This window comes from Salvelinus fontinalis, chromosome 27 (assembly GCF_029448725.1).
Source record: "Salvelinus fontinalis isolate EN_2023a chromosome 27, ASM2944872v1, whole genome shotgun sequence".
Classification (NCBI taxonomy): Eukaryota; Metazoa; Chordata; class Actinopteri; order Salmoniformes; family Salmonidae; genus Salvelinus; species Salvelinus fontinalis.
In genome coordinates, this window is record NC_074691.1 from 12,127,508 (window position 1) to 12,154,956 (window position 27,449).

At 42.6% G+C, this 27,449-nt stretch overlaps 1 protein-coding gene across 1 annotated transcript; it reads right to left on the reverse strand.

The window, feature by feature from the left end:
- Positions 1–2,606: 2,606 nt before the first annotated feature.
- On the reverse strand, positions 2,607–26,858 carry LOC129825057 (E3 ubiquitin-protein ligase RNF217-like). The gene is made up of 6 exons (XM_055884794.1): positions 25,113–26,858; positions 11,933–12,154; positions 11,434–11,598; positions 10,284–10,485; positions 8,969–9,040; positions 2,607–7,864 (listed from the first exon to the last, which is right to left on the reverse strand). The coding sequence occupies exons 1-6, from the start codon at positions 26,022–26,024 to the stop codon at positions 7,788–7,790; spliced, it is 1,650 nt and encodes a 549-aa protein (XP_055740769.1). The 5' UTR covers positions 26,025–26,858; the 3' UTR covers positions 2,607–7,787.
- Between the last annotated feature and the right edge of the window lie 591 nt (positions 26,859–27,449).

Consider the following 27,449-nt stretch of genomic DNA (forward strand, 5'->3'; position numbering starts at 1 on the left):
TCAAATGTAATCTTAAAATGCTGTCAGTTTCATGTACACTTAAATACATGATTGCCCAATGTTTCCGGTGGAGTGAAAGTGTAATGTATCCAAGTTACTTATTCAGGCTAGTTGGGTAGTTTCATTACAGAATGCAACGACGCCACCTGCTGATACTTTGTGATTCTAGGCTTTGAGAATATCTGACCAATTTCCACCCTCGTCTGTCAGAGCAGGGTAAATACATCTCCTGTAGTAAATTAGTTACATGAGATGATAGACATGAATTTTGATGAAACAGATTCAACACTTACACTGCCATTTCCTGGTTGTTAAAATTCTAATAGTTAGCCTAATTTCAGTTTATGTGACAAAACAAGCAAGTGTTGAGAATCACTATACCATCTAAACCGCTGTGAAATATATTTTCAATAACCAAAAATATTGTATTTCATTTATTTACAATTATGGCCAGGTAAACATTTATCAGTAGACATTTTATTTATACTCTTGAAAATTATGATGAATATATTCACTTTCTAAGAAGCAAAACATTTGATAGAAGATAAGACTCAAGATATCAGTCTTTCAGATGCAATGCACCATTCATGTTCAACTGGAACTCTTGATCATTCATTCTTTTTTGTTTTAATACATTTTTACAATACAGCCAATGGTCAGGGCCCCTGGGCACGTGCTTTGATTACTACAAGGTTTAGATAGCTGGCTAGACTAACTTACCTAGCAATCTATAAACTGTTTGCTGACATGGGCTAATTGAGTGACTGTCAGTGACTGGCATAGCTGCTGATGCACTACCACATTTTGAAATGGCACGTTGTGTATTTTACTATCTACACTACATGACCAAAAGTATGTGGACACCTGCTCGTTGAACATCTCATTCCAAAATCATGGGCATTATGGAGTTGGTCCCCCTTTGCTGCTATAACAGCCTCCACTCTCCTGAGAAGGCTTTCCACCAGATGTTGGAACATTGATGTGGGGACTTGCTTCCATTAAGCCACAACAGCATTAGTGAGGTCGGGCACTGATTAGGCCCGCAGTTGGCGATCCAATTCTTCCCAAAGGTGTTCCATGGGGTTGAGGTCAGGGCTCTGTGCAGGCCAGTCAAGTTATTCCACACCGATCTCGACAAACGATTTCTCTATGGACCTCGCTTTGTGCACGGGGGCATTGTCATGCTGAAACAGGAAAGGGCCTTCACCAAAGTAGGAAGAATAGAATCATCTATAATGTTATTGAACGCTGTAGCATTAATATTTCCCTGCATTGGAACTAATCGGCCTAGTCCGAACCAGGAAAAATATTCCCAGATCATTATTCCTCCTCCACCAAACTACAATTAGCACTATTCATAAGGGCAGGTAGCTTTCTCCTGGCATCCGTCAAACCCAGATTTGTCCATCGGACTACCAGATGGTGAAGCCTGATTCATTACTCCAGAGAACGCGTTTCCACTGCTCCAGAGTCCAATGGCAGTGAACTTCACACCACTCCAGCCGATGCTTGGGATTGCGCATGGCGATCTTAGGCTTATGCTCGGCCATGGAAACCCATTTCATGAAGCTCCTGACAAACAGTTATTGTGCTGACATTGCTTCCTGGAACTCGGTAGTGAGTGTTGCAACCGAGGACAGGCAATTTTTACTTGCTACGCACTTCAGCACTTGGCGGTCCCGTTCTGTGAGCTTATGTGACCTACCACTTCGTGGCTGAGCCGTTGTTGCTCCTAGACGTTTCCACTTCACAGTAACAGCCCTTACAGTTGACCGGGGCAGCTCTAGCAGGGCAGAAATTTGACGAACTGACTTGTTGAACAGTGGCATCCTATGACGGTGCCACATTGAAAGTCACTGAGCTCTTCAGTAAGGCCATTCTACTGCCATTTTTGTCTGTGGAGATTGCATTGCGTGTGCTCAATTTTATACACCTGTCAGCAACGGGTGTGGCTAAAATAGCCAAATCCACTAAATTGAAGGGGTGTCCACATACTTTTGTATATACTGTATAGTGTATCTACAAAGTTGAGACCCCGACTTACTTCCAAAACAAACAAAAAAGCCGCTTATACCGCTTATGCCTAGAAACAGCACTCAACACATCTCCCTCAAAGCAGCAGCTGCTCTTTTCAGCTCTGATGTGTTTTTGAAAGACCTTGCATTCTAAAGCTGTAATCTTTCCATGAAAGTAATTTCAAACGGATTTTAAAGATTAAATGTTTCCATGTCTTATCAAAACACCATATGAAAGTCTGTAATTCACTGGGAGTTTTAATATGGGTGTGCTTTATTTCATGCTGTACCAGGAATCAGTGTGGTAAGTACTAGTACTGGTAGCTGAGCTCCTCTCTGCAGCTCTCCCAAGTCTTATTCTCTTAGCTCTGTCAACAGGATGTCTCTGTCAGCTAGTATGAAGACAGAGGAGCACAGCCCCACACCATGAGGAAACAGTCCCACAGACAGACATCAAGGCCACATTACAGAGTGAAACAGGAGGCAGGATATTCAATTGACTGGATGGAATTTTTATTATGATAAACAATTATTCAGATCACATTGGTTTATTATTGTGGCATGAGGCCCTTGCACCGGGCAGAACAGCAACAAAAGCCTATATTACTACTGTATGTAATATTGCTAAAGCATAACCACTAACTACAGGCAATTCTCATTAAATGTGTTGCATATTTCATAGCTTTTTCAGCTCTGCTGAGCCTCTGTGTTGTTGAATTTGTTTGATATGGAGCGCTGTATATTTACACAGCTGTTCACGGCATTCTAATCACACACAATAAATCAGATGATCCCGATTGGAAGGAAGGAGTCCACAGCCACAGCGCTTGGCTGTTTGAAGGCCCTGTTGTAACTACTACCCCATCCCCCAGGAATCCTCCTCTTGACCTGGGGGTCCATAAACAGCTAGAAGTCATGACTCACTTTCTCAGTGGCCACCACAGCTGCAAGGTCAGCTGATCCCAGAGCTATGTGTTGCTGAGTAAGCACTGGCCCCAGTTAGGTCACATGACGTTGGGGAGGTGCTTGTGCATCCCAAATGCCACCCTATATACTGTAGTGCACTACTATGGGTCCTGGTCAAAAGTAAGGCACTATAAAGGGAATAGGGTGCCATTTGGGACTTCTCCTGTGTCTGACCATCCAGGGAAGATAGAGTGGACAGGACAGATAACAAAACAGCTTGGACGGGCTGGTGTGGTGTAGGCTACTCTCAGAGGAGGCAAGCACTAATGGAAATAAAGGGTGATAATGTTTCTGTAAAAACAACTTCTGAACAGGACATCTTTGTGGATGGATGGAATGGGGTTTGGTCAGGGAGGGAAGGGCCAGAGTTCTTTTAAAAACTATACATCACAGTTGGTAGGTGCAAGAAAGTGTTTTTTTGTTGAGCCATCAATGGGTTTACCTGGCTTAATACAGGAAGAAGGTAGATTATTATAACTGTTTTCTTTAGGAGGTAGATCAGCTTTAATATTGCATATCTATAGATTGTAGCTTCCATCAATGTAATTGTCTGCATCATGTCCAATTCCCCAAGGTTCATTTGTTGATTGTATTGCCTTTGACGTGATCCAATAAAAAAGGACATTTGTTTTTGGCGTTTTACCCATCACTGTTTAATGACACCACAATTATATCTGACACAAACAGCTAAACATGAATGACATGAACTGTGAAGATAGTGGCGCAGCAGCATAGAAGAACCACAAACAAAAGTAGAATACAAATCTGTGCATTTGATTTTCATAAACCAACCAATACATGAAAAACGACTATTGGTGTTGTTGTAGCTTTAAACTACTAGATAATTGATATCTACAATGGATAGATCAGGAGAAATTGACCATTTCAGTTGTGCAAGCTACAGAAGTTTTTGGAGCAGAGATGAGACCGTCAAGCCTATATCAATGATCTTTGTAAAGGCACCAGTCATATTTTTATGGTAACCAGGCCACAATGGCACGAATAGGGGCTTCAGCCAGCCGATAAGCCCCCGGCAAGTTCAGACGTCAGAGGTGGATCCTCCACCTGCCCAGATGTCAATCCAATGTCAGATCAAAATGTAACATGTATACACTAAAAGTGGCATCAAACAATGGCATCTTAATATACAGTTGAAGTTGGAAGTTTACATACACCTTAGACAAATACATTTAAACTCAGTTTTTCACAACTCCTGACATTTAATCCTAGTACAAATTCCCTGTTAGGTCAGTTAGGATCACCACTTTATTTTAAGAATGTGAAATGTCTGAATAATAGGCGAGAGAATGATTTCATTCAGCTTTTATTTCTTTCATCACGTTCCTAGTAGGTCAAAAGTTTACATATATTCAATTAGTATTTGGTAGCATTGCTGTTAAATTGTTTAACTTGGGTAAAACGTTTTGGGTAGCCTTCCACAAGCTTCCCACAAAAAAATTATTGTGGGTGAATTTTGGCCCATTCCTCCTGACAGAGCTCATGTAACTGAGTCAGGTTTGTAGGCCTCCTTGCTCGCACATGCTTTTTCAGTTCTGCCAACACATTTTGTAGAGGATTGAGGTCAGGGCTTTGTGATGGCTACTCCAATACCTTGACTTTGTTGTCCTTAAGCCATTTTGCCACAACTTTGGAAGTATGCTTGGGGTCGTTGTCCATTTGGAAGACCCATTTGCAACCAAGCTTCAACGTCCTGACTGATGTCTTGAGATGTTGCTTCAATATATCCACATAATTTTCCTACCTCATGATGCCATCTATTTTGTGAAGTGCACCAGTCCCTCCTGCAGCAAAGCACCCCCACAACATGATGCTGCCACCACCTGGCTTCACGGTTGGGATGGTGTTCTTCAGCTTGCAAGCATCCCCCTTTTTCCTCCAAACATAACGATGGTCATTATGGCCAAACAGTTCTATTTTTGTTTCATCAGACCAGAGGACATTTCTCCAAAAAGAATGACCTTTGTCCCCATGTGCAGTTGCAACCGTAGTCTGGATTTTTTATGGCGGTTTTGGAGCAGTGGCTTCTTCCTTGCTGAGCGGCCTTTCAGGTTATGTCGATATAGGACTCGTTTTACTGTGGATATAGATACTTTTGTACCTGTTTCCTCCAGCATATTCACAAGGTCCTTTGCTGTTGTTCTGGGATTGATTTGCACTTTTCGCACCAAAGTACGTTCATCTCTAGGAGACAGAACGCGTCTCCTTCCTGAGCGGTACGATGGCTGCGTGGTCCCATGGTGTTTATACTTGCGTACTATTGTTTGTACAGATGAACGTGGTACCTTCAGGCGTTTGGCTGATTTCTTTTGATTTTCCCATGATGTCAAGCAAAGAGGCACTGAGTTTGAAGGTAGACCGTGAAATACATCCACAGGTACATGTCCAATTGAATATGTCAATTAGCCTATCAAAAGCTTCTAAAGCCATGACATCATTTTCTGTAATTTTCCAAGCTGTTTAAAGGCACAGTCAACTTTGTGTATGGAAAGTTCTGACCCACTGGAATTGTGATACAGTGAAGTATAAGTGAAATAATCTGTCTGTAAACAATTGTTGGAAAGATTACCTGTGTCATGCACAAAGTAGATGTCCTAACCGACTTGCCAAAACTATAGTTTGTATAGCAATTTGTGGAGTGGTTGAAAAATGAGTTTTAATGACTCCAGCCTAAGTGTATGTAAACTTCCGACTTCAACTGTATTATCCAGGTAATGACTTGGTGAGAGAAATTGTCAAAATCATATCTGGCGTCAGGTAAGATATATCTTTAAAACCATGTAAAAACAAACAATTTGTGTGACAGGTTTTGATCACACAGAACAGTGGCAGCTACAGGAGCATACAGGGAAAGACAGCCGTGGAGAATGGCAACAGAATACTCCCTGAGAATAATTACAAAAGCCTAATAGATTTCAAATTCTGTCCATGACCTTTGACATTGTGGTAACTGAAGTCCACACGGTAAGTAGTGACCAAGCATTCATCGATCTCCATCATCATCATCATCATCATCATCATCATAATAGTCTGTGTTATTAATAACACAATAATAATCCATGCAGAGCTGAATGTCTGATAAATACAGCGCCCACAGTGAGAAGGTTGGGGATTTGGGGGGATGGGGGGAAGATGTTGGACAGGCCCAATGTTGCCAAGTTACATCCTTTTAAGATTCAGAAAATCCCTGGCACAGCTCCAGGTCTATTGTGTGGCTTTCAAAAGGGTACTTACATCAAAGGCCACTTTTAAAAAAGTCTAAGAGATACTTGATTGTCATCTGTGTTACAAACACGACTGTTTTTTCTGTGCTGATGTTAGGATACACCAAGTTTAATTAACATTCCCTATTGTAATCAGTGTTTTATATTAAAATGGAGAATGGACTATAGTTAATTATTAATGATTTCAAGACACCGGGATTACAAACCACACATTTGATGTGAACAAATACCCCTGACAAGACTAGTATGAACTTCATGGACACATTCATATACAAATAGCATGTATGACACTTCAACTAGATTTAAATAATGGAAGACTATGGGAAAGTGGTTGTTGCAAGCAATCTAGTGAGTTTGAAAGTGAGTTCCTTAAATAGGCTCCTCAAGGTAAAAAACAAAACCATGACTTCTCGATCATTTATGGTTCTTACGGTCTGTCTGTCCATTGGTCCGTCCTCCACAGATGTGTTTTAAATATGTTTTTAGATCTATTCTCACAGAAAACATCTGATATTGACCATTGAAGGAGGCAGAAAATGTATCCAATGTACATTTTCAAAACAAATAAATATATTGCGGCACATGAAGCACTTTTCGGTTATTGTCTGTGAACACTCAGACTTCTCCCATTCGTTAAATTGGACCACATTTGTCGGCATCATTTAGGACAATAGAACACTTAGTAAAACAGAGATAGGGTAAAACCCTACTTTGCAAGTATGGATGAGATTATTGATAAATGATTACTAGGCATCAAACAGCAGTAATTTCAACAGTGTTTTCTACAATGAAAAAGACTTAAATGGATTTTGTTGACGATGCAAATACCAGTGTGTGTGTGTGTGTGGGCACAGCACTCTGGGGTTGGCAGGGGCGGAAGCGGCTGAGTGTGTGTGTGCACATGAAATGGAGCCAGAATCTCACTTACAGGAAACAGTTAGGGATTGGTCATTAACAATGAGAAATCAATTGCTTGTTGTGATGTAACTATCTATGTATGCACCACAATACAATCCCTGAAATTTGCAGGTTCTCAGGGTCCGCAAAAGGCATTCTACTGTACGCGTAAACAATAGAATGGTGATAAACTCACCCACACATCTTGAGTGACTCTTTCCCATTCTATCCAATGTGTTTCTGTTTCACTATCCATGCTATATGAGCCCAGACAAAAAAACAAAAACAAACAACAGTACTAAAAACCATTCAATAAATAACCTCAAACCATTCTAAAAGACATTGAGTGGCTTCTTGATACCAGAGGCTGTACCTGCCTGTCAGTTGGCCTCTCCTCAGCAATCCTGGTCACTAGTGGGAGGGAACAGTAGTAGATTGCTCTGTGTGCTCTGTTAGCCTTCAGATCCACAGGCTGGAGGAGGAGCCACAGACAGTTTTGTGGTGGACATGAAGTAGAGAGAGGAGGTCACTCTAAAGCATGGTTCTTCTCAGGCTGGGGCTGGAAACTGGTGGGGTGTGTTGGAAGGACCCCTCCCCCAACCCTGTGTCCCCTCGCTGGGCCACGTCTCTGGAGCAGGGTCCTGACCACATTGTCATGGTCCTCAGCTCAGAGCCAGCGGCCTGTCCCCTGGGTGCGCTTCCGTCTCTTCTTACAGATGTAGTAGATCGGGAAGGCCACGAGGCCTGAGAAGAGAGCGGAGCAGAGCAGAGCAGGAGAACACAGGCAGGTTAATATACAGAGCGAGCAGTAAGCTCAGTGAAATGACTGACAGTTAATGCATGCAAATGAAGTGACAATTCCCACAAGGAAGTAGCCTTTTATTATCTTGGCAAAGGAGATATGCTCACTAACAAGGATGTAATCTAATTTGTGCACAACATTTGAGGGAAATAAGCTTTTTGGGCGTATGGAACATTTCTGGGATCTTTTATTTCAGCTCCTGAAACATGGGACCAACACTTTACATTTTATATTTTTGTTCAGTGTACAATATTTTTTATCTGGAAACTTTCTATTTTTGATATTGCTACTATGCAAGTAACCATTTCACTGTACTGTTGACACCTTCCGCATTCTGTGAATGTGACAACTACACTTTGATTTTATATAGTGTGTGTTTACCAGAGACAGTAATGTGAAGAACAACATGACCTGCACCAAAGTCAGACTAGGATATAGGCCAAGGACTAGATCAAGTGTATTTTTACCTGGAGTTTTTGAAATCTTTGGTTGTTTACTACACTACCTTACTCACTCTGTTTAGCACATGGCCTCACATGTGAATCCTTAAAGAGATGGGTGGGGCTAAGGCTTAAGAGGATGTGAACGATGCTGAATGGGTGTAAACAAAGACGAGTTCTCCAGTAGGTGTACTAAAATGATTCAAGGGCCATTTTCTCAAAAGTGGAATTACTTTCCCATTGTCAACTGCAGTGTGCGATATAGCTTTGAGTCTTTACTTTTATCCAACGTAAAAAAACGACATTTAAAATGTTGCAAGATTAACAAGTGACTGTCAACAGCTTTATATCAGTGTGTCATCCTCCCATCGCTCAGTGTCGCAGAGCTTTCTGAACAAGCAGACACTTAGCCGCTTCTATCTGTTTACACCAGGACACAGGTGGCCCTCGCCAGCACACCACAGCCAATGAACAAGCCGAGTCACACTACATGTACCTACCTGACCCAAGAGAAAGTAACACATTATAGATTACATCTAAAGCACCACTGGTTATCTAATGTGTCAAGTTTTCTTCAGGATTAGAACAGGATGTAACAGTGCTTACCTACGACCAGGGATAATGCTCCAACCACCATCACCAGGACTATGACAACAGGGGCCACCACCACTTTACTTACTGGAATTGGAGGGAGACAGAAGAGACAGCACAGATGTTCATAACGGTCCAGGACAAGTACACACATGAAAATGCATGGGGAGAACAGGGGAGTTTGGAATAGCAGCTTCGTAGACAGCACATCAACATTTTCAACAGGCTATCAAACATTGGTTTAAATAGGTTCCTGCACAATTACAATGCACACAACCTGAATCCAAACAGCCACTAGCGAGTTATGGGGACCATTGGGGGGGCGGCGGAGGGGTCTTCCTAATGAAAACAAAGATATTTGTTTGTAGTACGGCGCCTGCATATGGGGGAAACATTGTCAAGGCTGTCAAAACAATGGAAGTTGTGTGAGCAGTGCCTTAATAGAATGTAGAGAGGGGTGTCGGAGCCCCTCTAAAGGCCACATTAGCCCACAGTCAACCGTGTGTCAGATGTTCCCATTGGCAAACCTGCAGCCTCTGACTAACTTTAGCTAACCCCACTCAGGGAGCAACAGCTGAGGCCTGTCACTACACGCCACACTGCCTGAGCCCCTGGGGATACGGCAGACACCGAGTTGCAGCCAGAACACCTCTTAGAGAACTACTGCATCTCTCAGGAGAGCTGTTTACTATTCAGAGACTGTAGGCAGGGTCACAGAGACACGTGTAACCGCAGATAAGGACGTTCTGCTGATAAGGGTCATGCAAACCTCTGTGGTTGCTACTGTAGTACGCCGGTATTGTTCTGACTTCAGAGCCGTGACAACAATGCAAACTTTTAGCAGAGCCAGTAATTGTATAGCGAAAACGGGTTTGTGAGAGAGTCATATCAGCAGCAACAAGCTAGGACATGCCGTTTTGATCGTCTTCATTATTGTGTGAATTATTCATAAGCAGCGGGATTTGATTAAGAGGATGAAAGGCCACCCACATGGTAATTGAAGTTTCCTCGTCGCCCCCGCCTGCCTATCTATCTCTCTGAGTCTGATCACAGAGACAAAGGAGGAAAGTCACGGGAAGTGTCATAACTACATTCAGCAGTCAGGCATAAGGCCAAAAAATTACAATTGCTAATCAGAGCATCTTTTTAAATCAGCACAAAAAGGTCTATATTTTCTATATGCCAGATTTTCAGAGGCTACTGATTGCTTGATCACCTAATAATAATAACCATAAAAGGTAATGGTTAATAACTTAGTGAATCCCAATGTGTCCCTTCTATGAAGGCTTTAAGGGCCTCTGGGGCCCGGGCTGAGGCTGGGTAGACTCACCACACACGGACCCCCGGACCAGCCGGCGGAGGTGGGGCTTCTCAGGAAGGTAGCGGTACTTGCAGCCGAACACGCTGAGGTTGGACGTGTGATCCCCGAAGAATCGCAGGTGACGGTACTTCTCCCCACAGCGGTAGCAGAAGTTGGTGTTGCACTGGGTGCAGTTCATGTGATCGCAGCCCTCCGTCCTCTGGATGTGGATCTGGGGAGCGTGACATCATCGGGGAGCGACATATGACTTCATGAACGCTCCATCTATAAAGCCTTTAGAAGTCGTTGATTTCGTCTCAAGTGAGATCCTAACTTCTGCACAAATGAATATCTCTGAGAATATATAGCAATTACAAGACTTTCAGTTAGTTCATCGTAGGTCTTTTCAGAATATAAAACAGGCTGTAGCCTATACTTCAAGCTGTGTGGTGGACAAAGTGTTTTGGCTTGTTTTAAGGTAAAATAACGAAACATTTTGTCCTGATATCTGAGCATCACTCAACCCCTCTCCCTGACTCATGCTGACTGACAGTACATTGAGAGGAGAGTGCTGCCATGGACAGACAGCTAGCTCGCAGCCTACACATCAGTGATGGATCCCAACACCTAGAAGAATCAGCAGTCCTGTGTTGTGTTTGCTGTTGTTGCTCTCCGAAAGGCCTATCGCTGTTCATGAAACAAAGAGCTGATGTGGCTCACTAAATCTAATTTGGTATTGACTTTCTGCCCCCAGGCTCAGTCTTATGACTTCCTGGAATGCTTCATTTCTAGCCATCGTTACAAGTGGACTAGGGAGACATAGACAACAATATCTCTCTGTCTCTCTCTTTCCTAACCCTATGTCTGAAGCTCCGAGAGAGAGAGAACATGCACTGAGGACACTGTCAGGGCTGTAGAACACCTGAAAAACACATCTCTAATAACCTTATGTAGACATAAAGGGCTGGAGAACTGTCGGTCCTCTCTTGAGATTCTTTAAACACAATTAGCAGGTTTTGCTGGGATACAGGACTTGCTGTGTTTGCTCAATTTAAACACCACCTTCCTAGTCAAGTGAACACCCTTTAGGACCATCGTTTTGCTGCAAAACTGTCGACCTAAATCTCCTCAAGGAGCAAGGTTTGCTATTTTTGTAAACTCTCCTGGCCCTGTCACTCACTTTGCAGCGGGGGCACTTCTGGGCGTTCCTCTGGCCGTGCTCAATGACGCTGGCCCAGTGACGCAGCAGCTTGTCCCCCTTCCTGTAGTCCCGGCACTTCAGACCCTCGTGCCATGGGGCTTGGCACTTGAAACACCACACAAACTGACACTTGGTGCACTGGATCTGCAGAGGGCATAGACATGTGATCGGCTAGATGCAAGGCATACAGTGCATAGATGTGCCTGTCTGCACAGACTAAAGCCTCCATCATTAATTATGCACAATGATGCACTTTGTCGACGATTTAAGGAACCTAAGCGTTTCCCAAAGCAGTACACAAGGTCAGATTATATGCATTCTTCAGAAAGACATCTGTAATTCAGATATTTTCTTATTATTACTGTATAATATCAGGGTTTGTGCTAGAAACAGCAGAGGCCCTGTACTCACCTTTTACTTGGGCTCAGTCCTTCTGTATAATATATGATCTCAGAACAGTATAGTCCCTCTCTCTCACCTTGTATTTGTGGTCTGCCTTGCTGGGGGTGCGTCCTTTCAGCGAGGTGAACTGGCTGCACTGGGGACAGGGTTTGGTGCTGGAGTCGACCCGGCTCAACTCCAGGAAGTACTTGTATTTAGCCACTTCCTCGCTGCCCAGGTGGGACACCACCAGGCTCTCTTCCAGGTAACCACTGCACTCCGTGATGGGGCACACGATGTCCGCTCTGCCCACCCTGACCTGGGGCAGACATAGACATTACACAGATCAATGAAGAGAGACGTGGTTCATGATCTACTCTACAGAATGATGTATGACAAATTAGGATCAACTACCGAATGGACAGTGGTCATACGTTACATGCAAACACATTGCCATTGGCCGTAGATCCGGTTATAAAATAATTGTCAATACATGAAGCTACTGGATTACGTAATGTGTTATGTAGATGAAGGGTAGACAAAGCAATACAATACATACAATACAGAACATATACCGAGTGTACAAAACATGAAGAACACCTTCCTAATATTGAGTTGCACCCCCTTTTGCCCTCAGAACAACCTCAAATCGTTGGGGCATGGTGTTGAAAGCGTTCCACATGGATGCTGGCCTATGGGGGCGGCAGGTAGCCTGGTGGTTAGAGCGTTGGACTAGTAACCGAAAGGTCGCAAGATCAAATACCCGAGCTGACAAGGTCAAAATGGCCCCTGAACAAGGCAGGTAACCCACTGTTTCTAGGCCGTCGTTGAAATTAAGAATTTGTTCTTATCTGACTTGCCTAGTTAAAATGTAAAAAAGAATGTTGAGTAAAGTTAGCTGGATGTCCTTCTGGTGGTGGACTGTTCTTGACACACACGGTAAACTGTTGAGCGAAAAATCCAGCAGCGCTGCGGTTCTTGGCACACTCAAACCGGTGTACCTGGCACCCACTACAATACCCTGTTCAAAGGCACTTACATTCATTCACCCTCTGAATGATTCTCAATTGTCTCAAGGCTTCAAAATCATTCTTTAAAATGGGTCTCCTTCCCTTCATCTACACCAGGGGTGTCAAACTCATTCCACGGAGGGCCTAGTGTCTGCAGGTCTTTGGTTTTTCCTTTCAATAAAGCCCTAGACAACCAGGTGTGGGGAGTTCCTAACTAATTAGTGATGTTAATTCATCAATCAAGTATAAGGGAGGAGCGAAAACCCGCAGACACTCGGCCCCCCGTGGAATGAGTTTGACACCTGTGATCTACACTGACTGGAGTGGATTTAACAGGTGACATCTATAAGGGACCATAGCTTTCACCTGGATTCACCTGGTCAGTCTGTGTCATGGAAAGAGCAGGTGTTCCTAATGTTTTATACACTCATTGTACATGGCCTGGCAGGTACTGTAGGCTAACTGACATAAGGCAAAGTTAATTGTTACCATAATACCCTTATAATATAAATACTTCTTTTTTATTTAATTTTATTTAACCTTTATTTAACCAGGAAGGGCTCATTGAGATTTAAAATCTCTTTTTCAAGAGCGTCCTGGCCAAGATAGGCAGCACCAAGTCATTACAAAAACTACAGACAAACAACATGAAAAACTACAAGTAATCTCGTAAAAACCATAGAATTCATAAGAGTATAACAATATCAAAAACAGCAAATTAAAAACATTGACAGGTCAGGGAATCAGTCTCAAGATCATTCATCAGTGATTTAAAAATACCAATCGGGACAAGTTCTTCCAGTTTAAAAGTATTTATACATATTAAATACTGTGTGTGTGAATGTGTGAATGGGGGGAGGGGTCTTTCTTTAGGATCTGGGTTTTAAGAGAGGGCTCAATGCTCTCATTGCTCTGTGACCTTCACTGGTTCCCAGAGGCATGAGTAGAGCAGGGAGAGGAGAGATTTCTGGTGTCAATAAGATCACATTTCGGCCACAATGTTCACGTGACGTGGTGTCAGACTGGGACTTCCTGGGTGAAGCTGGAAGGCTTCCATGAACAACAGTAGTGGCCTACTACTACAACTGTGGAAAACAACAGAGGAAGAAGGGCCTAGTACAAGGTCTCAGTGAGAGTCTTAGCCTCCACCCCACTACCACCTAAGGCATGGTGCAGACAGAAGGGCAGGCCAGGTCCAGGCCTCCCAGAGGATTAGTACACAGTATTGCTGCTCTGATCTAACTAATTCTCTGCTGGCTAGGCCTGTAGTACATACAGTAGACTAAGCAGACGCTAGAGCAGGGGTCAGCAACAGGTGGGCCAAAACTGACACAAGTTTTAAGTAAAAAAATTAACAAAAATCTGATTGTTTTTTTAATGTTTGTCAAAATACACTGTAAAATCACCAGGAATTCAGTTAAAATTAGCTTAATTTAGGAAATCTGTTCCCAAGTATTCCCACAAATAAAAAAATTGAAATATGTGATCATGTCTCAATGTAATCAAGTTAGGAAAATATTGTTATTTTCAAATCTCTTTTTGGCCTTATTTGTGGTCAATTTGCAGTGTACAAATGATTATAATTTGTTATTATAATTACCCCCCGACCATCTGTTCTGACAAAATCTGGCCTACCCCTGGACTAGAGAGTGACGCAGCACACCTCTGGGGTAATGCCCAGCAGACTGAGCAGGCTCCTAACACTATGACAGTCTGACCTCTGGCCCGTTACTGGCTCTGCACTCAGCTCAGTTCCTCGGGGCCAGGCTGTCTACTCTGTTCTGCTCTGCGGTTGCTCAGTGCACCGCAGCGGCAGCTCAGCCATTGTTGCCCAATGAGCTCACATGAGAGGTTGCTGATCAGAACTAGGTAGGCCTAAAGTGAGAACAAAACACAGACGGTTCTTTAGAGATAGCTGATCGAAAACTCTCCAAGAAAGAGGAGTCGCAGTGCAACTGAGATGATAATCTGGTGAAACAGTGGGGTATCAATAAAACACTGTTCTTTCCCAGAACTATGAAGTCAACCAAATCCTGTGGAGTGGGGACCTCCATTTGACATCAGTCCAGCTGACTGGCCTGGAGAAAATAACCTGTATTAGCTAAAAATGTAATAAGTGTATTTATTCATTACAGGCTTGGTTCCTTTAATAATATGTCTGGCCTATTGTAACTAACCCTGTATGGGCACCAGCATGATATACGTATCTACTAGGGCTGAGAATTACCAGGGACCTCACGATACGATGTTATATTGATACTTAGGTGCTGATACAATATATATTGTGATTCGATACTACGATTGTCATGGAAATAAAACTTCTGAAAACATGTTGGCTCACTATTTAAAAAAGAAGATGGAGAACGAGGATAAAACATACTATATACAGTATATTATATTTATAGAATAAAACATACTGGAGTTTTGACCGACTAGCGCTAGCTAACGCTACCTACAGTAGCATTTTTTGTTTTACAAATCAATACCTTGAGTCAAAGTTTATATAATACTGTGTGTGTAAATAAAAGGAAGTGAATATGTGGGAAGTTTGTGTTGTGACTTGCATTGGGAAGTCCCAGCTATTGGCTAAACCTGCACAGACAAGGTCACAGGCTTAGGTCGAGCTAGGCTGTGACGCTGATGAGACGAGACAGTCAGTAAGAGAGTCGCCACCTGTGAAGGTAGTGCCCAGTGACGAGGGTGTGAAGGTGTCCCCTGGGCGACCCTGGAGCCCAACTCTACACCCATCAACCAGGCCACAGGACAGTGACACTGTCAGCCAACACGGCAGGGAATTTTCCAAGCTGTTTAAAGGCACAGTCAACTTAGTGTATGTAAACTTCTGACCTACTGGAATTGTGATACAGTGATTTATGAGTGAAATAATCTGCCTGTAAACAATTGCTGGAAAAATTACTTGTGTCATGCACAAAGTAGATATCCTAACCGACTTGCCAAAACTATAGTTTGTTAACAAGAAATTTGTGGAGTGGTTGAAACACGATTGTTAATGACTCCAAACTAAGTGTATGTAAACTTCCGACTTCAACTGTAATAGAGCCACATGCGTGTCCTTAGTTCATCGCTGGGCCAATTGTGCACCACCCTATAGGACTCCAAATCACGACCGGTTGTGATACAGCCTGGATGCCTCTAGCACTGAGATGCAGTGTCTTAGACCGCTGCACCACTCGGGAGCCTAGTATTACTGCCATGCTGCTTCAGAGTCAAACACATATGAGCAGAGGAGAAACTGTAGTCCACCACAGCCCGGCAGAGATATTAATGAGCGATCTCCGGGAGTGTGTTTTCATCCCTTTATTAGGCCTAATTTTAGCCCTGATTTCACTAATGACCAGAGACTCAGATTAACTTTATTAGGCTTCTGTCCTCAGGCGACCCCCCCGGGCCTATGTTGGCCCTGGGCTAGAGGTCTCTTTCTCACTTTCCCTTGCTCACACACACACACACACACACACACACACACACACACACACACACACACACACACACACACACACACACACACACACACACACACACACACACACACACACACACACACACACACACACACACGCGCGCGCGCACACACACCTGTCCATAGTGTTCAGCCTGAGCCGGTGGAACCAGCTTTGGTAGAGGAGTGACACAAGATAAGACTGGTAGCTACGTGACAATGGGCAGCAAGAAGCAACACAATGAATACTACCTAGGGTGGCCCCTTCTATACTTCTTCATGCTATGTCACACTTCAGCTATGCTCATGAAACGATTTGTGATGCTGACGTGAATCTACAGACACTCAAACGTTCAGCATCGGTTTGATCACAGCTCTGGTGAATCAGTCACGTCCCTAACAGTTATACTGTCCGTGTACGTCATAATAAGATGTTAGGGATGCTATTACGTAACCATGCAAACAGACAAGCGAATAACAATGTGTCTTGCAGCATCTGCAATACTTTGATATGTACTGAGAGGAAAGTCTTCATATTCTCTGACAGGGATGACAAACCAGTGGTATGCCAAGCTCAAGTATGTAACGACTCTGAGCCAATGTGAGGGACAGGATTGAGACATGTGGCGTCACACCGGATCTAGAGGGCAGGATAACGTCCTTCCTGGATCCTGGCAGAAGACTGACCGGCAGACAACTACTTATCAGCCTCTTCTCATTGAGATTCATTGAGGCATCTTTATGTAACACAATTAGACAGACTAAGCCTGATAGGAGTTTCCTCTACAGTATAAAGATGGCGAGCCAATAATAACGAGTCCCTTAATCAAAGGAAATAGGAAGTAATAATATGTTGTAATCAACCAAAAGGTAAAGAACTGAGTCGGAAGTAGACAATACATGGCTCGGCTGTGACAGGGCTCAGAAAGCAAGGATGAACTAAGGATACGCTTGTGGCTCTATTATATGAAGAATTAGCCATTTAAATGAGGCTTTTTAAAATACAGTGCCTTTTTGCACCCAAGGAGATTGAACTATTTGTATTTCCATCCCTTTGATCTGGCAGCATCACATGAATTGAGAGCAATTTTGTGGTATCCAATTGGTAGTTTGGAGAGAGCCATGCGTCCTCCGAAACACGACCCAACTAAGCCGCACTGCTTCTTGACACAATGCCCGCTTAACCCGGAAGCCAGCCGCACCAACGTGTCAGAGGAAACACTGTACACCTGGCGACCGTGTCAGCGTGCACGGCGCCCGGACCGCCACAGGAGTTGCGAGTGCACGATGCCGGCCAAACCCTCCCCTAACGCGGACGACGCTGGGCCAATTGTGCGCCGCCCCATGGGTCTCCCAGTCTGGACTCGAACCCAGAAACTCTAGTGGCACAGCTAGCACTGCAATGCAGCGCCTTAGACCACTGCGCCACTTGGGAGGCCCCTCACACAGCCTATTATAATCAGACTATACAGGCTTTTATCATCAGACCAGACGTCACCCTAACAGGAATACGAATACAGACATTAAAAGCAATGACAGTTTTAATCACTGCAGGCAAAGCAGCCTTCAGAACTTCTCCAAAGGGAGAAGAAAAGACACTGTAGGACTCAAGAGCTGGTAGGCGTGTACTTCATGCCCACATCGGTTGAGACAGAAAACTTTGACCAATTATTGGACAAGTTTTGGAGAGCAACTAGGCCTAAACTGAGTTCATAGGATCCATAGAACTCACACAAAGCAAGGAATGCCTAAAACTCGTTGAGTCATAGAATGTTCTGTACATAGGTCACTGGAAACGCTTAGAAACCAGTGCACAAGTCTGAGAGCATTTGAGCCTAAGAGAGCCAACAGCAAATCCTCCAAATCAAGGTTTAATGCACTGAAATGCATTAGGCATGACAGACACTGCCACTTTATGAAGCAGGCAGTTGACGTTACTGTGTTTAACGTGTTAATGTACTGTAACAGACATTACACTTTGTTTGGCGCAGGAGAACCATTTCAACAGACAGGTTTTACAGGTTAGCACTAGCAGATTCATAACTGCCAAACCCAAGCCAAAGAACCACAGACAAACCCTAACAGTAGAACAAAAGGCCCTGTCATTCCCCAATTACATCCATTAGACACAACAATGTCCATACAGTGCCTAATCAATTGGGCACATTTTGAATTATACAGCTATTACAGCATAATAACATCACTATGAGCAGTAGCAGCAGCAAACCACATAAACTATGGTTGGACAGGATGACTGTGCTGCTGCCCCTGAAACCCTCAGCCTGGTCATTACAGCCTGGAAACAATTGAATTTGCCAATTCATCCCTAAAGAAGCCCATGTGAACATGGAGGAATTCCACGGTAACGGAATTACACTTTGACTCAGTTTTTGGCAAACAAAAAACATGAATTTCTATGTTTAACAGACCATACAACTTCATCCACATGGACTACTTGTAACAATTTCCACTGAAAAGTGTACAAAAGCTAATTTTGTGGAAGAACTGTGCAGATGTAAACTTTAGTAACGGAATTACTGTAAAATCTCTTTAAGGTTTTTATGTGACCACCTTTTCCAAAAACTGTTACAGTGCCTTTAGAAAGTACTCATACCCCTTGACTTGTTCCACATTTTGTTGAATTACAGCCTGAATTCAAAATGTATTACTTTTTTTTCTCATCCATCTACACACAATATCCCATAATGACAAAGTGAAAACATGTTTTGATACATTTTTGCAAATGTATTGAAAATGAAATACAGAAATAACTAATTTACATAAGTATTCACATCCCTGACTCAATACATGCTAGAATCACCTTTGGCAACGATTACAGCTGTGAGTCTTTCTGGGTAAGTCTCTAAGAGCTTTGCAAACCTGGATTGTACAATATTTGCAACTCCACTATATATTTGGCCTTTTGTTTTAGGTTATTGTCCTGCTGAAAGGTGAATGTCTCCCAGTGTCTTTTGGAAAGTAGACTGAACCAGGTTTTCCTCTAGGATTTGGCCTGTGCTTAGCTCTATTCCATTTATTTTTATTCAAAAAGCTCCCTAGTCCTTGTCGATGACAAGCATACCCATAACATGATTGTGACGTAGAAGTCTGTCACTGTCCGCTGGCTGCATTTGGTACTTTAACGCACACACACATTCATCACTCCTCCCTGCTCCGTTATCCACTGCCATGCTTGAAAATATGAAGAGTGGTACTCAGTGACGTGTTGTGTTGGATTTGCCCCCAAAATAACACTTTGTATTCAGGACATAATTTATTTGCCACATTTTTTGCAGTTTTACTTTAGAGCCTTATCGCATACAGGATGCACATTTTGGAATATTTTTTATTCTGTACAGGCATCCTTCTTTTCACTCTGTCATTTAGGTTAGTATTAGTATTGTGTATGTTGTTGATCCATCCTCAGTTTTCTCCTATCACAGCCATTAACTGTTTTAAAGTCACCATTGGCTTTCATGGTGAAATCCATGAGCAGTTTCCTTCCTCTCCGGCAACTGAGTTAGGAAGGACGCCTGTATCTTTCTAGTGACTGGATGTATTGATACACCATCCAAAGTGTAATTAATAACCTCCTCATGCTCAAAGGGATATGCATTGTCTGCTTTCTAGTATTTTTACCCATCTACCAATAAGTGCCTTTCTTTGCGAGGCAGTGGAAAAACTCCCTGGTCCTTGCGGTTGAATCTGTGTCTGAAATTCACTGCTTGACTGAGGGACCTTACTGATAATTACATGTGTGGGGTACGAAGAAGAGGTAGTCATTCAAAAATCATGTTAAACACTATTATTGCACACAGAGTGAGTCCATGCAACTTATTATGTGACTTGTTGATGAAATTCTTATTCCTGAACTTCCTTGCCATAACAAAGGTGTTGAATACTTATTGACCCAAGACGATTCCGCTTTCACTTTTAATTAATTAGTAAAAATGTCTAAAGCATAATTCCACTTTGACATTGTAGGGTATTGTGTGTACTAAGCCAAACATTGCAATTTAATCAATTTTAAAACTCAGCCTGTAACACAACAAAATGTGGAAAAAGTCAAGGGGTGTTGAATAATTTATTGAAGGTACTGTAAATATCTGCTCCGAATTAAGATTCAAAGATGTCTGCAGAAAGAATTGGGTGTCAGCTATGACATACTAGAGTTTACCTTGAGTTTGAACAAAATATATTTTGGTTATTGAACTACAGTAAGTGAAATGGATTTACACCCGGTGACAGAATTATGGTAACGGGATTACATCATGGGTCCCTGATCTGTACTACACAGATACGCATATGAACGTTATTCTCCTCATGTTTCACAAGTTTGGACATCACAGTACAGCAGAGCACAGTAGAGTACAGTGCAGTACACTACAGCACAGCAGAGCACAGTACAGTAGAGTATAGTTCAGTACAGTAGAGTATAGTTCAGTACAGTAGAGTACAACATAGTGTTCTCTACTCTACTTTTCCTTCATGTACTCTATTGTACTTGACTGTACTGTACTACTGTGCTCTACTCACTGTACTGCACTGTTCTGTACCCAGTAATGTATTGTACTGTCCAAACTTGTGAAACATATGTCTATGGTAGGTTCAGAGAAAGGCAGAGAGAGAGATAGAGAGGGGTTGTCCAGACGAAGACACTTGGTTTGACCGCCTATTACTTTTTACTTCTGTGAACTACATTATCCTCCCTCCTCGTGAGGGAGAGAAATGAGAAAATATCTTAAAGGCGCTACACCTAGAATTTCTCCCCTACAGTATGTAGACGCTAGGTGAATTGCAATAGCACTAGGCTGCATTACAAACAAATCTCCCCCGTAACATGGCATCCCATTTCCCCAAAACATGGCTTAGACTCGCGCTTGAGCCTTGTTATTGAAAATATGTTTCACAGAGATTTAGAAGGTACAATGATTCCCTACAATATTAAGTGTTTGCTTTCTCAAATACACAAAAACTGAACGAACAGTGTAGAATTCTTTCAACATTGGCCGTTTTACCCGATTTCCACCAGATAACCACAAAGTCAAAACAGCTTTCCCACTTTGACACCAGATGCCGCTCCGGCAGGAGAAATCAATAGGCGAATATCACAGCTAATCACAACACTTGCGGCTAAGTAATACTGTGAAACACTATCATCCCACTATTAGTGCAGATATACTGTATCATGAACATTTTCTGAAGTTACAATGCAAAAATATGTGGGCTTTTGGTAACGGAATTCAAGGCACAAGGCAACATTTCTTAAACTTACAGAAGGTAAACAATTTCTCCAAAACGAAATATAAGTGTTGATACTAGTTGGTAGGGTCTTTACGTCAACATTATTGTGTTTTGATGTATTTATAATACCTTGTAGGACTTTTTCTGGTAGATGTTTTCTAAGACCCCTTTCCCTTCTATTTATCCAAAAATCGAAGCCTTTGCTTATGCCGACATTTTCTTTTGGAAAATGGTTGAAAAATGTATCTATGCCTTCATTTCCCAAAAATATAGACTCTCAGCTTTCATTTGACACCCAACTTCATATGTTGGGTCCTTTACATGGAAATGCCCTTGTGCTGTATCAGTCCCTTTCCTGACCTTGATGAGTCAGGGACAAAATTGGATTTGAGTCAAGGAACAGTCTGCAATCTGATGCTACAAGATGACAATAACAAGATCCGTCTTGGTGGCCAACTGACATTGTCTTCAGAGAGAACACACAGCAGCACACAGTCTCTCGTGGAAGAGCAACGGGATTTCATTAGGTGCTACAGGGACAGAGCTCTGATTAGGCCAGCGTTTTCCAAGCTAGGGGTCGCGACCACATGTGGGGTCGCCTGATTTGAAACCCTGAAAAAATTAATAATAATCACACTTTGTTCATAGAACCAGGGTTACGGCAGTAACCTCCAGTAGCCGCTAGAGGTCTGCTTTCTTCCTACAAATGAGGCTGTATCTTTTGAACGGTTGAAGCTACAAAATATTAGGACCCTATTGCTGAAAGATAAGACACTCTGGAACGTGTGCGTGTCTCCTGTTTCACTCTACAACGCTAACAAGCACAGGACCCATTAGAACAGAGAGGACAAGACCACCCAGTTCAACGTGTAGTTTTGATTCACACTGAACAAAAATATAAATGTAATGTAAATGTGTTGGTCCCTTACTTCATGAGCTGAAATAAAAGATCCCAGATATTAGTTTCCATACGCACAAAAAAATGTATTTCCCTCATATTGTGTGCACAAATTTATTTACATCCCTTTTAGAGAGCATTTCTCCTTTCCCAAGATAATCCATCAACCTGACAGGTGTGGCATATCAAGAAGCTGATTCAACAGCATGATCATTACACAGGTGCACCTTGTGCTGGGGACAATCAAAGGCCACTCTAAAATGTGTAGTTGTGTCACACAACACAATGCCACAGATGTCTAAAGTGTTGAGAGAGTGTGCAATTGGCATTCTTACTGCAGGAATGTCCTCCAGAGCAGTTCCCAGATAATTCTATGTTAATTTCTCTACCCTAAGCCACCTCCAATGTCGTTTCAGAGAATTTGGCAGTACATCCAACTGGCCTCACAACCATAACCACACCAGCACAGAACCTCCACATCCGGTTTCTTACCCTGCAGGATCGTCTGAGACCACCCACCCAGACAGCTGATGAAACTGAGGAGTATTTCTGTCCGTATTAAAGCCCTTATGTGGGGAAAAACTAATTCTGCTTTGCTGGGCCTGGTTCCCCAGTGGGTGGGCCTATACACTCCCAGGCCCACCCATGGCTGTCATGTGAAATCCATAAACGATGGCGTAATGAATGTATTTTTGATTGACTGATTTCCTTATATGAACTGTAAGTTAGTAAAATTGTGGAAATTGTCACATGTTGCGTTAGCGAATTTTTTTTCGTATGCATTTGGTTGAGTTGTCAACTAACAAATCAATGTGAAATCAACAACAAATGTCACCATGTCATTGGATTTATGTTTAAATTTTGGCTACGCTAATGTCTTTTTGCAAATCCAATCAGTTTTTGCACATTGATTCAACGTCATCATAGATTTTTGGGGTTGAAATGAAGTCTTTGCCCAGTGGGCAGGCAGAAGATCATACAACATTATTGCCTGATTATCTTCTGAACTTCCCAATACCTTTCTGATACATTTTAGTCACTTCAAACCTTACTTTCAAATTGAAATAATGTCAAAAGTACTGTCGGACTGATTTGTAATAGACTCTCATAGCCACAATTAAAAAAGTAAACATTGGCCGTTGATCACATCACTTTTTTTTTTTTAACATCGTGGGGTTGTGAAAAAACGCCGGGGAACCCCTGGATTAGGCTATCAATTGCAGCCAATTACAGCCACACATTACACTCTCCACCCCTACCTCCGCTGCTGCCATCGGCCGTGAGGATAGACAGCACACCCACAACACTCAGCCAACAAATCAATTTAGCAGGCAGTCAGTCAGTGCCTTCACTGATGTTACAATTTCTTTAGTCAATTTCTTTACTTGTTTTTCTACATCCTCCATATCTGTGCAAACCAACCACAGACACCACACACTGGTTATCTATGTTAGCAGTCCATAGAAACTTTGTATACCATATCACAGTCATCCCACACTTTATTCAAGGATAGACAGGGACACGGATACATTCTCTGGGGAATGCCTAACATATCCCTTCACTTTACACTCAGTAGCACAGAGCTGGGCCTAGTTATCCTGTTGAATTCCATAGCACAGCGCTGTTGCAGATTGTTCCTTGCATGAGGAGCCAGTAGGTTCAGCAAGCAGGAAGCACATGGCTTCCCTAAACAAGGAAAACAATGGCTGAGGCAGGCAGCCTGAGGCAGCACAGTTGCAACACAATGGGATATTCCTTCCATCCCTTCTCCCCAAGCAGCCCAGCAAAATACTGACACATAGGCATAACACTAATACGAAGATTGAAACTTGTTAAACCTGTTAATTTATCACTATACTAGCCTACATCCCAATTACTTGTCTCTCTTCCAGGCTGCAGTGGAGACAGACTATTTTGACTGGGTCTACCTCAGGTAGTTGAGCACATGGTGTACAGTGTAATACTAGACCCCAGTACTCTCCCAGCTGACTGCCTCAGCAGGTGTTCCTCCTCTGGTAACTAGTCTGAGCACATGGACCGACGCTCCCATTGGGTATACAGTATGACACAGGCAGCCAAATGTCTCCATACCACTACATCTGCACCTGGATAAGCTATTGGCAAGCCAATGAGCTAGGGAGGGTCTCAAATAAACCCAAAGCAAATCCAATGAGGGTAAACATACCTTTGTGTTGTGAAAACCCACATTAAACACAACAGCTAGGCCTCGTTTGAATATGTATAGGCCCTATCATTTTCTGTGTCACTAGCTACATTTCCATCAAATTGGCGACAGATTTTCATGGGAATATTCTAATTTCCGCATAAGCTTTTAAATGATATCAATCTCAACCGTTTATCTTTTCCAGTGCTGAAGACATGGGTGTCTCATCGTATAGTAGGTATGCAAAATGGGTCACCTTTGAGCACCATATCTCTTGAATGTTTTCGCATTCAGGTTAAAAAAATACCTTTCTCTTAGCACTTCTACAATGGGCAACTATGTATGGAAGGTTTCGTTCAAATCAAAAGGGTTGCGGATTTACCCTGTGTCTATTGAGCGCACACACAGACGCACACACACACACTTCATCCAAAAGGCTTGACATAGAAAACATGTGATGCTGGAGACAGCCTTCAGTGAATTGTGATGCCAGGTTTATACCTGTGAACTGATGTATCTCTTCAGGCATTCCTCACAGACAGCCTTCTTGCAACAATGTAGCGGCTTTATGTGCTTGTCGTCCAGACAGATGCGACAGGTCAAGACAATTGATACATTGTAATCCCCGTTGTAAAAGTTGTTCAGAGTTCTAGGATCAATCAGGTTCGATAGGGTGTATGGCTCGGGGACAGAGGGGTGGCCTAGTTCCAAATCGCTCTGCTGCTGCAAATCCGTGGATGGCTCTGTGGCGACGTTTGATGTTGACGGAGTTATCGCCCCATTATATTGGTGTGCTCCGCTATTGTCAGCCGGTTTCCTGTAGTTATCGTTTGCAATACAGTATACAGTACAGTAAACATGTTCCTTCAACTGTACGACATCGTCGTCAGCCCTGCTACTTTCACAAATTTCGTCAGAATCTGTTACATCAACTTCATCCAAATCGGATGACGTTAATCCCTCTGTGTGATCTGCGATTTGCTCTTTTCCACCCTTCGTTTCACTACCACTTGACTTTTCAAGGTCCACACAATCAATTCGTTCATTTAAAACAATTTCTACCACGGCATCCTCTGGATCTTTTTGGTCATCTGCTGAATTGTTATTGAAATTCGGAGGGGATCTCGTCGTCCCGAAATTCCTCAAAATATCCACTGCAGTCGGTTTTCTGAAACTGTATCCTTCAACATTTTCTTTACAACCCGTTCTCTCAGGTCTGTGTTGGTGCGTCTCCGATACCCCGTCTTGTGTTCGGATCTTTGTTTCCCTGGCATCTTGAATAAAATCTGTGCCTGATGTCTCAACTTTATCAAACACTTCTGATGGATTGCAGACTGTCTCTTCGTCATAACTGCTGACAAAACTAGGCATTTTACACTTGTAAACATTGAGAGAAATGTGTTCATCTTCCATTCCCAAGGTATAACTCCCCGACCATGCACACGTTGTCGCTTCCCCTCCAACTCCAGTCCAGATACTAACAAAACAAAACAAAGCCCAAGTCTGTATTTCTGCTTCCGGGTCTGCGTGTGGGAGAAAATAAATCCGTAACGTGGTAGCTGTTTGACTTTATCCAACCATCCAGCTCTTTGGCTGTGGCAAACAGCAGCGCATTTGTCAATGATAAATAAGCAAGAAGGTTTCATACATATCCACCTATTACGTTTTGGTTTTATTTAACTTTGATAGTGCAGTCTGGGGGATCATTGTCTGCCCAGCGACAGGCTACCTCCAACCAAGGTAGAAACAATCTGGCATTGTATGATCTGTCATTTATACGCGAATTGTGCACAAAGGGCGCACCGAATCAATCTATGGACGCACCTGATGCAAGAAGTCATAAAGGACAACATTTCGATTCCACAAATTGAGTAATACCTCAAGAGTTGGAAAAAATTACGGTATTCCAATTATAATATCCATATTTGGTCAGATTATAATACCTTCTACCATGACATTTGCCAATTCAGGCTACTAGACGCTTTCAATAAAACAATTCAAAATCGGAAAGTGATGGCATTTAATTTCACAACTGAATATATTTATTCCATTTATGCATTTGCCAATGAAATAGTCATCAGCAATGCATTTGTGGTCCAGTGGCACACTGACAACATCAACAGTCAACAGAAGAGGGTAGTATAGTCTATAGCACAACATCACAACTGGGGAATTTGCATTTAGGAAATGTAACTGCGACAGAGGAAACCTGGTTTGCGAATCAATATAGAAAACGTAAAAAAGACAAGCATATGTGCAGACTGTGCAGTTTTCTTCAGAAGGGCTTCAGGGCTAAATTGCCTTCATATTAGGCCACCGGGGCTAATGGACACGTGCTGAATCAACCCTGTGGTCAAATTAGTGATTTTTCCAATGCTAAATGGACTCTTGGGGGGGGCGTTTTATATCTGCATGATTAACATACAGTACAGAGAGGGAGAAATTCAGCTAAGACAAACAACTTTCACACAGAGCTAATATTGTATTTAAGAAGCCAACTGTAAACATGTGGATATGTTAGGTTGGTAGTAAAATGACTAATACCATATTGATTTCAAAACGAGGTACATCAAGATAACCTCTTGATAGGTAGTATCATGAATATGTGAACATTAAACAGTGTATTGTGTATTAAACTGTTTATAAGCATGCTTGTTAATGTTGCAAATACATTTTTTATGGCATATTTTACTTTCAAAATACAGCGGAGATGCTGACTTAGACTCTGAAATTCTCCTCACTGGGAAAAGCAATGAAACAAAGTAGTACTGTGATATGGCTCATCATCAGTCATTACTCGGTCAGAGGCTTCCCAACCTCATATCATATACACTTCTC